Source organism: Hemitrygon akajei, chromosome 5, assembly GCF_048418815.1.
Source record: "Hemitrygon akajei chromosome 5, sHemAka1.3, whole genome shotgun sequence".
Classification (NCBI taxonomy): Eukaryota; Metazoa; Chordata; class Chondrichthyes; order Myliobatiformes; family Dasyatidae; genus Hemitrygon; species Hemitrygon akajei.
Window position 1 is genome coordinate 27057388 of NC_133128.1, and position 11178 is coordinate 27068565.

Sequence of the window (11178 nt, forward strand, 5' to 3'; positions counted from 1 at the left end):
GGCGAAGGTGGTGATGTAAAAACAGGTAAACAAAGAATTTGTTTCCGCTAATTCCTACCAGCCACAACCTACCAATGGCAGGTAATCTAGCATTCAACACAAACTTGTAGAAAGTGTTTCCAGGTCTAAAAGATTATAGGCTGTTTAAATAATTTATATGTTTGTGAAAATGAAATTCAATCACACAATAATATCAATATTCATTCGCTATGTTGGTGAAATTTCTATGTTCAAAACTATAGAATCATCATTTTAAAAGTTGAGTAAAAATGCCAAACTATTTCTAATGAAAAATCAACTTTAGAAAATATAATAGTTCTGAGAATAATTGATATTTTAACAGAGTAACATTAGCCTTCTGCCCATTGCACATGATACCATTTCGACAAGGTGTGAATAACAGCGACGTTGGGGGGGGGGGGGGGGGTAGGTATTTTGCAAAATTTCCTCCATTAAATGTTTGTGCAACTTTTAATGGGAATTTTCAATTACATGTGCAGGCTGTTATAATCAAGGCTAACGAAATGTGCTATTTCATGCATAAATCGTCCTTTCTACATGCACTACCCACGACAAAGTGTGATGACTCAAAGTTTTAGGCGTAGCTTGGTCAGAAGTACGTCGGTTGCTGGGGCGGGGGCAGCTGATCAAAGGTGCTATACAGTATGCAGGCTTTGTACCAAAGCCCCGCTCTGCCGACGTCGTAGCAAAGTGAATAAATATCCACAATATAAGTACTTTTATTACCGATATACCTCAAGAAATTTCACTATTTCTCATTGCACACTAGCTACCCACGAGTTGGGAGGGGGTGGGTGTGGAGTAGACTTGTAGATGACGATCAAGTCGATCGAAAAGAGTAAAAAAAAATGGCAAGTTGTTTACCCCATTCAAGAGCTTCTCCAGTAGAAATAAATAAACGATTTATGAAAGATAAACGATGGAGACGCTGTGGAATTTGGCAAAAAGAGAGTTAAAAGAACGACAAGGAAGACAAATTGAGGCAAGAATCCTAGACAAAAGAAAATTAGGTGAGCAAGCGGCTGCAGAGGGTGAACGTATCCTTTTGGCCATTATTTTATATGGGCACTAGGTGGCGCTTTAAACGAGGATCTGTAAAGGAGTTTCAGCTGCCAGGTGTTGGGGAGAGTGGAAACGCCAGCCATCCAAACTTCAATCATAGCGGAACAAAATGACACAGTGACTAAATCTGTGCACTACTGCATCGCTGCACATATGCTGCTATTATACAGACCAAGCGTTTTGTACATTCCTCATTGTCCATTTTTAAATGCAGCTTTGTCCAAGGGCAAGATAACACCCCCGCTCCTCGCTTTTTCTACAGGATTAAAACTAACAGCTTGACTAATCGAACCGTCATGGATCATAACCGTTAAAGGACAATTACAACGCTTTAATACTGAACCTCTTTCAACAACTTCTCAACGGTTCATTAATGCGTGTGGGGTCAGCTGTTAAACAGCGAGGGACTGAGAGGCGAGCGTGTCCCGGTAGCAAAGTACACCAGATTGTTTAGCACGGTTTCAACTTTCAAATAGTATGTAGCACGCCGTTGAAGGTAGAAGATATACTTGATATTTCTTTAAACTGACAGCTTAATCTGTCGCATGGTTGTCATGACCAATCAATCAGCGAAAGAGAGTGCGGCGGAGCAGTTCGGGCTAAAATGTTTTTAAAGTACTTTCCTTCTTTATAAGGAAGTGGTCTTATTCTTTACGGGATTCAACGTACGACCGAAAAGTCTCGGAATCGAATTTGAATGTCTGCAATGAACTCCTTCGGCAGGGTCACTGGAGCAGATGCGGTACCGCAATGCCCAACCCACCGCTACACTCCCCTGCTCCACGTCGCACCGAACCACCTTCCATTCCCGAGAATCGAATTGTTTCGGGGATTACGGGCAGATTTCGCTCTAGTTCGTACTGCAGGTGCTGGGATCATTCTAAGTGAGCGGTGTTTACTAGGCGCGCAATTCATTTCCATGGTGTAGCAAGCATATCATGAAAAAATATTTCGGCTTTTAGATTCATCCATACAATTGCACGGAGTAATACCAGGCAGTTTGTACAATTTAACGCGAATCTGAGAGCCGTTCCTGCCTGGGACGCAGATAATTCTGTAAAATTGGTGCAATGTTTGAAGGCGTCCAGCCAAGTGTAGTTTTACTCCTTCTCTGTCAAAGGGTACATGTCTATGGTTTGGATATGGTTGAATCTGTTTTGCTTGGGCTCCTGTTATTTTCGTTTTGACGCAAGCTTCGAGCGTGTTTGGTTCTCGATCCGTTTGTTCGCGGAACAAAACCCAGTCGGAACACAAGAAAGTGCACCCTTGAAACTTAGTGCGCTGAGTGAGTGCTGTTGGCTATGGGGACTGTGTTGCTTTGAAGTGTTATTGTTTTTTTTTAAGGAGGGCACATTGTCCGATCTCTTATTTTAGCAGATGTCCCGGTCGCTGACTCTGGCTATTGTTCCCCCACAACCACCCCCCCGCCACCCCTTTCTCTCCCCCTTCTTCTGTTTAGTTGGAGATGGAAGTGGCGCCTCCCACATCTCCCGGCATTGGAGGAGACTCCCATTCGGCATTTCGTTACCTTGTCACGATTGGATAGCCCAGTGCCAGAAACAATAGCAGACACTCACCGAATCATCTTCCATCCGCTTATAAAACGCGGAAGAAGCCCAGCGGCGGCTCCGCGAGCCCTGATAACATTTTCGGCTTACCTGGGAGATAGGCAGAACGAGGCATTCTTACGTATGAGCTGTTGGGGCGCCCAGAGCAAGTTTAAACTTCTCTTCCCACCCTGCCTCAAGGCTGTCGAATGGATTCCGATGCCAGTTTGATTTCAAGCCAGCCGTCTTCTCCGGAGGCAGACGGCATTTTCCTGTCTGACGAGCCAACCTCGGGTTTCACCAGCACGGTGTCGTCCACGCAGAGCGACTGCGGAGCTCAGCTGTGCGGAGAGCGAGGCGGGCAGCTGAGAGCCAAGGACAGCATCAGGCTGAAAGACAAGAAGCAGATGAGCGAGCCTGAGCTTCAGCAGCTGAGGCTGAAGATTAACAGTCGGGAGCGCAAACGGATGCACGACTTGAATATCGCCATGGACGGGCTGCGGGAAGTCATGCCTTACGCGCACGGACCCTCTGTCAGAAAGTTGTCCAAAATCGCCACCTTGCTCCTGGCCAGAAACTACATCCTCATGCTCACCAACTCACTGGAGGAGATGAAGAGGCTGGTGAGTGAGATCTACGGTGGCCACCATAGCAGCTTCCACCCATCAGCTGCCTGCGGGACACTCAGCCACGGCGGGGCGCCTCTGCCGGGACACCCGACCTCTCACGCGGCTCACCCAGTCCATCATCCAATCATGGCCCCGGCCGTCACTTCAGCTTCTCTGTCCGGAGGCAGTATTCCAGCCGTGAACAGTATCAGACCCCCTCACGGTCTCCTGAAATCGGCGTCCGCAGCCTCCGGCCCGCTGGGCAGCGGTTTCCAGCACTGGGGAGGAATACCATGCCCGTGTACCATGTGTCAAGTCCCACCGCCTCACCATGTGGCGAGCATGACCACAGCCGGCATGTCTCGACTATCGTCTGACAACAAGTAACGGACTGTATCAAGAGTGCAGAGACTTTTCCAACTGCCTTTAGAAGTTGAGTATTTAACTCAGACAGGTTGTAACATCAGGTCGTTTCTTGTTATTCCTATCCGTGCACTGAGGTAAATCGTACACCGGGTTAAATCGTTATCCTTGTGATGAGGTGTCTTTTTAATGTAACTGTAAAGGAAGTTGCAGTAACCCCTTTCCGAACCGATCCCTCGGTTCTCGTTTTATCTCAGCGTTCGTGTATCCCGAGAACGGACAAGGAAGCGGATATCTATAAGCAGAATTAAGAAATACATCACTATTTAAATATAAACCCACATCCCCCGGAGAAAATTGGATATATATTTTCCGCATTGCAACGAGATCGAAGGAAACGGTGGAAAGGGAATACTGCAGCTTTATTTAATGTGAATTTCTTTGTAAAAGTGACCGAGCAGCAATGAAACGTGATGATAGCGTTCAACTTGTAAGTTACATTTGAAAAAAGTGTATGCAACATCGCTCTACTCGCTGATAGCGTTACACGAAATAACGGTTCTAAAATCACACGTACGAAGTTTATTGGTCTTCATAATGACCACAGAAGGAAGATAAAGAGACGTGAAAATCACAACGAAGCTTAGTCAAGTAGACTTTCTTACTCTGGGCTCTGCGCGTAAAATGTCGACTGACTAAATCCCTGGAAAGGACAATATATGGGAAAGACTTCGGGACATGATTTCATGTGTAGTTGTGCAGCCTTGGAAACTTTCATTCAGCTGGAATCAAATGAGCCTGGAACATTTGCTCCAGTCATAAATTTACAAAGGAAAGTTTGTACAATTTTCTTGTAAAGTAGTTGTTCATTTTTATGAAATATGGGTAAGCGACCTTATGAATTCTTTATCAATTATCGAACCCCACTCTCACACCCCCAGATTTATTTTGTGAATTGTGTTTCATTTGTCTTGAACTGATTTCGCCTGCAACATTTCTGCGTGGTTTCAATCGCAGAACCGAGATGTCGTTGGCTGTTTAACCTGTTTTATTTTACAGCGTTTAAGCTCTCCTGCTCTTAACAAACACCCGTCTTAAGCGGATTGCTTGCTAAGAAATCGGCTGTGACGTCTTACTATAACAATTTTTGTTGTTTCCCATTCGCGAGAGAAAATTAAGGACGAAAAAAAGGCAAAAAATGCTCTTCATCTTTTTATTTTTGTAAAAAAAATGTGCTAAATAATATTTATTACTTATTTCGTTGGGAGAAGTGACTGGTGGCGTAACTGTCGAGATTTTAAAATTAATAAAAATAAATAAATCTTGTGTGCTTTTCAATTTGAAATCTCAAGACAATTTTTTTTTAGCGTACATTGCTGGGAAATTGCGTAAAAATATAGACCCAAAAGGCGTGGACCAATAACAGTGCCTTTCCTACACACCAAATGGTACTGTGAGTAGGACAGTAAATTTTCGCGAACTAGCAGAGTAACAACTGCAGACAGCGAAACGAGTAAAATTTAATTGCAGTAGCAATGAGTAGTTTCCAAATATACCACCTCGTCTTCAGAACTTTGCCTAGAAGCACTCATCTCTGATTTGCGTGGTTTTGATATAATATACTGTCCCAGGTCCAATCCCAAAGTAAGACAACTCCGTAACTGAATAATTCGCTTGCAGGGGTCAGCTCGAAGAGACTCGCACGTAGAATCGCGAGCGTTATGTTTTGCCCACCTCTCGCTTCCCGCACAGTGTACTTCCAGGGCGGGGGCCGAATCCCAACCGATTAAATAAATGCCCCACCGAAAATAAATTGGGACTCACGACGGTCAGTGGAATCCAATTACGTCCCGTTTTGATGACCGGTTTTAAATGACGTGACTTAAAATTAAATAATAAAGAAATAAATGATTTCCGCTTTTCGGTTAGAACTCTCGAGAAAATTATTCTTACCTTTATGTTCTTATTTCTGACGCATCAACCCGAGAATCAGACTTTTAATTTGTTCTGATGAAAGGGTCTTCGACCTGAAATGTTAAACTCCGTTTCTCTTTCAACAGATGCTGCCTGACCTGCTGACCGTTTCCAGTATTTTCTGCTTCACGTTTTCAGCATCTGTGGTTTTATTTATTTCCAGAACCATCTCACCTTCGTACATTATTTTAGCGAAGAATCAGATTTTTATACGTTAGCTTCTAAACTCAGGCTGTAGAATAAAGTTTGTCCTTTCTGCAGTCTAGGCAACTGAGCAAAATTTAGGAAAATAATTACGAAATATTTATAAAATATGTGTCTATCTATTTTAACGACTTTGCTTTTTGCAATTCTTTCCACACTAAGCGATTCCGTTTTTAGCCGGCCACATAATTATTGATTGTGAAATATTGAACAGCATAGACTTTTGCAGGCATTTTTACTTGGCCAAGGACGGTTTCGATCGCATCCTTTTTTAATCACTCCGACAAGAACGGAATTACTAAACAAAAAGTGATAATGGGAAAGCTCCGTGTGCACATTGACCCCATTCTCAGGTGTCTAACCAGTTAAATTACATGGGTTGGGATATGGTCGCCTGTATTTGTTCGTGCCAGAAAGGGGCATTTAAAGGGAAAATAGATCCCACGGATGCACACTCAGGAACGTGGCCGTCCGGAACATTGCGCCGGAACTCACAAAAACAACGCGAGTGAACGTTTGGACCAGATCATTCGATGAGAAGCGAACCATAGGGAGGACATCTCGCAGCAAGCCGCCCCAGCTTCTCATGGGTTTAAAAAATAAATACATTACACTTTGAATCGTTTTAATTGAGGGTCTCCATAATGCAGTTGCGGTAGTGATCAGGGCGGGGACCACACGAATCCTGCAGCGTGCTGGGAAATCACGACTTGGAGTGGTGTACTAGATATATCGATTTCCTCCTTTTCACAGCGTTTTGAATATGCCTATAAACTCTGAATGTTCATTACTAAATATTTAATGTATTTTATTTTCTTATTAATTTATATCCTTTTACATGTTACCACCGCAAGTACATTCAAAATGTGGTTATGTAATTCTGCTATATGGTATTGATCTTGACCACGTAAAGTGTGTACTTTTATTATAACGAACGAGTGGAGTGATGCGACAAGAAAAGTTTCAGTGAAACACGTACGCATTTTTTATTCTGAAGCAAAAGGCCTTCAGAAGCAACAGAAGAATCGAACTCTCAAGTAGAGAACTCAATGCCCCGTCGAGAAAACCCGTTTGTATTAACACTGTGATAGCACTATCGCGGCAGGACAGAGAAACGACTTCTTGTGACGTGAATTTCATACATTTGACTGAATAGGCAACGCCGATCACAGCACCGTTTCGCTTTTAGCTTAAAAGTTTTGATTTATGAACTAAATATAAAGTGAACATTGAACGGGAGAAGTGTGAGAGAGATACATCATACCACGCGGTCTTACTGTATTTACCTGACTGGGTGGAGGAGGTAATTCTATAACAACAGCCTGTACAGAAAACAGCTCTCAAATGTTAACTGCATAGAACTAACGATCTCGCAGGAAAGTAAAATTATCCCCTTCGATAGCTGATTAATTGCTATGTTTGACTAATATCCACTCACTAGATCGGCACTTTGTGATTATCTTGATCATGGATTATGTGATTGACTTAATTAGTGGTTTCATCGCAAGATTTATTTGACATGATCTGGCCACATTGACACACGGTGATATAGGGCTGGTGGGGACACAGCACACGCTCTTGCTTTGGGTGAACGCGAACGTAATATTTATGGTACGTTATGAGCTATTACTCAAATGATCACGGTTCGAAAACACATCGGCCGCAAATATAGATTTATTTCATTAGCAATTAACGCAAGTCATGCTTTTTTATAGCTGGTCTACAGTTCGCATTTAAATATAGCAATAAGAGCATCTTACGTTTCCAAACCTGTGCGTTAGAACTGGCAGAGTTTTTCTAGTGGTAATCACCAAAATGATTACCCCACTCATGTTATGATAGCAAGTACAGCGCATGTTTTGGGCTAAATATCTGCGCTTGGAGATAACACCTGATGCTCCCCGTGGTTTCTGATATGGGAAAGGAGCCACAGAGCTTAATAAATCGGATCACACCAGCAGAGAGCTCAGAAATGTGAATGATCGAAGTATTAAACAGCCTAAGGCATTGCCGTATATTTACCAATACTTTAAGAACGGAGTGCCTAATTTGTGTTCATATGGCATCGGATCAAAATACTCCAGAAACAAAACCAGAAAAAAAAACTTTAAATTAATCGGCAGGACTGTGACAGTGGAGACACAATCTGACCCCGCGACCTTCCATCAGGACGTCAGTGTACTGTAGTTCTCTCCCTGATTTTTTATGTGTTTGTTCAAGAACTTTTTAGTTAGGTCTCGGAGGATAATTCTGCATTATGCAAAAAAAAAGAGAGATCTATTTTAAAACTGCATCATATATCGCACGACCAAGTTCCGCGCCTCTGCAGATAGTCAGGACCTTATCATTTTCATGCGTAGTCATTGATATTATAGTACAAACATTTAACTTATGACTGTTCATTATTGCAAAGTACGGTGACTATGTTTCATTTTGAGTATATTATCAGCGCTTTCTCAAAAATATTCAATTTATTTGACACATTAGCGCGTCTTATTAAACTTTACGGAACAGGAATAAACATGCAGCCATATACAGAGCTGTCAAAGAAATGCGAGGACTGAATTTCTTTCATTAAAATAATCACACAAGTAACACATTTGCGACGTGTATCACAAAGTTTGCGCTGTACTATCCCGACAAGATCTCAAAGGATAATTTCACACAAAGCCAAAAGAAAAACAAAGATTGCCTTTTTTTTTACTGCGCGGTATTCCCTGCTAATTCCAATCTCCGCTGACTGCGAACGACCGATATCAAGCTGGGTTAGCGATCAGGATGTATTTATCGTGTCTAAAGGTGGAATGTCGTCTCCAAGTTTGAAAACTACTTTCTATCATTATTTATATATTCCAATTAAAAACTGCAATGTCTGAAATTATTTAAGTAAACTTATCGTGATTTCATTCTTTTTTGCCAGTGGCGGCACTGCTCCGTCTCCAGCGCACAAACAAGTAATTAGGAACACTGTGGAGAATGCCACCGGCAGTTCAGCTATAAATCCGCTCGTAGGAATTTGCAGAGGAAAGCATCAATGAGAAGCGCACACGCGTGTAAGGTTTCGAAATATCAAATATTTATGTTGCAGGATTTCTCTCTGTACCCATATACCAAATAAAAGTATTATGCATGAAAAAAATACTTCACTCTCCAACATGTACATTCATTTCAAGGGAGTGCTGGTCAACTCTACGATTTAAATCAGTACAAAGGCCGTTTTGCGAACACCAAGGTTTCGCCAATAATAATCAGACCAAATATTAGTTATTCTAATTTTGAAACGTTTTAAAATTCATACTCAAGATTTAAATTAATACCTGCATTTTCAAAGGCGACGATGAATTACCTTCATGAATGCCTCAAATCAGTGTGATGAAGGTGCACAGCTGTACTGCGAGAAAAATCGGGGGAATAAAATGCTTCACTTTGTATCACAGTCGACATGTTGTGGAGTTAAGTTGCTATTCAATTAGATATTGGTGCTAATGCATTGTGGATGGTAATATTGTCGAGTGTTAAAGGAAGGGGTTAGAAACAGAATCAGAGTCAGGTTTAATATCACTGGCATATTGTATGTCGGGAAATTTCTCACTTTGCATCAGCAGTACAGTGCAATGCAAAAGAAACTATAAATTACAAATTTATATTATATATACTTATATATATTTAATAAGTAGTGCAATAAAGAGAACAAAGATTAGTGATGTAGTGTTCATGGTTTGGTTCCTTTTCTGCTCAGCAATCTAATGGCGGAAAGGAAGAATCTGTTTCTGAAACATTGAGTGTGTGTCTTCATGCTCCTGTACCTCCTCTCTGATGGGAGTCAACGAGAAGAAGGCGTGACATGGGTCTCTCTGTTTTGGAGGTGGTTGTTGCCCCGACAAATGTGTGATGTAAATGTTGTTTTCCATTTATCTGCTCAAGTCTGAGTGTTGTCCATGGCTTATCACGTGAAGGCATGGAGCGTTTATTGTCTGTGGAGTAGAAAGTGACTTGAACACAGCGTAATCATCAGCAAGCATACCCATTTCTGACCTGCTGATAGAAGGGACTCATTAACTAGCAGATGAAAATGAGTAGCCTTTGAGTACCGTTCTGAGGATCGCCTGCAGCAATATTTCAAAACATTATTGGAAGATTTTCTCAGGGGAATGTCTAGGGGCTAAACTGTTTTCAGGTGGTTCAAGGATGCAAAGATTAATCCTTAGCAGAGTCTCGTGTGTTTCTGGGTATTTACCTTTGTGCACGGTATGACTTAAGGAGTGCTGGGTATTCCCAAAGTCTGTCATTGATCTAGTTCCATGAGGGTTACTTGAAGCCATATTCAGTCAACTATCATGTTGGTACCTGGTGCTGTCACACGCCTTTTTTTCCACTGGGACTTAGCTTTCTTGTGTTTGTTTGAAGCAAGATCACAAGTGATCCTAGCAATTCTAATGCTGGCTGGGCAAAAAAATATTGGTAAGAATAGGATGAAAGCTCCGATCTTCTTTGAAACGTTTCCACGAAATTGTTCATTGTAATCTGACCTATTAGGTGTCTTTAGTGTCCCAAGAAAAGCATACCATTTATGAATTTCCACACTATCTTCTACATCTATCTCATATCATTCTATGATCAATTGCTTTTGAAATGTAGACATTATGATGTCTCATGGCAGGTAAGTTATAATCAGCATATTATACTCTTACCTGGCCATGCCACAAAGCCTCTGTATCACTTCAAAATGCTGGAGGAACTCAGCAGGTCAGGCAGCATCTATGCAAAAGAGTACAGTCGATGTTTCAGGCTGAGACAGTTCTGTTGAAGAGTCTCAGCCCAAAGCATCATCTGTACCTTTTTTCCATAGATGCTGCCTGGCCTGCTGAGTTCCTCCAGCATTTTGTGCATGTTGCTTGGATTTCCAGCATCTGCAGATTTTCTCTGGTTTGTGAAGCCTCTGTATCATCTCTTATTGAAAGATGGGACCCTTAACAATGTGAACCTCTCAGTTCAGCAGTGAAATATTACTCTTGATTATGTGGCCAGCCTCTGCCGTGGGGCTTTGACCCATGAACTTCTTTTACAGAGATGAGAGCTTAAAGTACTAACAATGCATCACCATTATAGCTGAAAGGTTGGCTCTGTTTATTTTTGCTGTTTCTGGAGAGTCACTTGAAATTATGACCTTCTTAATTTAGTGACAGTCATGTTTGGATCTGTGAAGGTTATTTAGTATCAAAAATATTAGAAACTGAGATAAGATAATAATTATATCAAGGTTCACAATACCATTTATTTGGACAGTCAAATTTGGAAGAACCTTGGTAGGTTGATACAGGTGCATTCATTGCAACGTAAGAATGAGAAAAATGTGAATAATGTACAATCAACTTAAACATGTGATTTAAAATATTAAA

General features: G+C 41.7%; 1 protein-coding gene across 1 annotated transcript; it reads left to right on the forward strand.

The window, feature by feature from the left end:
• The first annotated feature begins 2651 nt into the window (after positions 1 to 2651).
• Positions 2652 to 4939, forward strand: LOC140727568 (oligodendrocyte transcription factor 2-like). Its single transcript, XM_073045061.1, has one exon. The coding sequence runs from the start codon at positions 2840 to 2842 to the stop codon at positions 3623 to 3625; it is 786 nt and encodes a 261-aa protein (XP_072901162.1). The 5' UTR covers positions 2652 to 2839; the 3' UTR covers positions 3626 to 4939.
• Positions 4940 to 11178: the final 6239 nt, after the last annotated feature.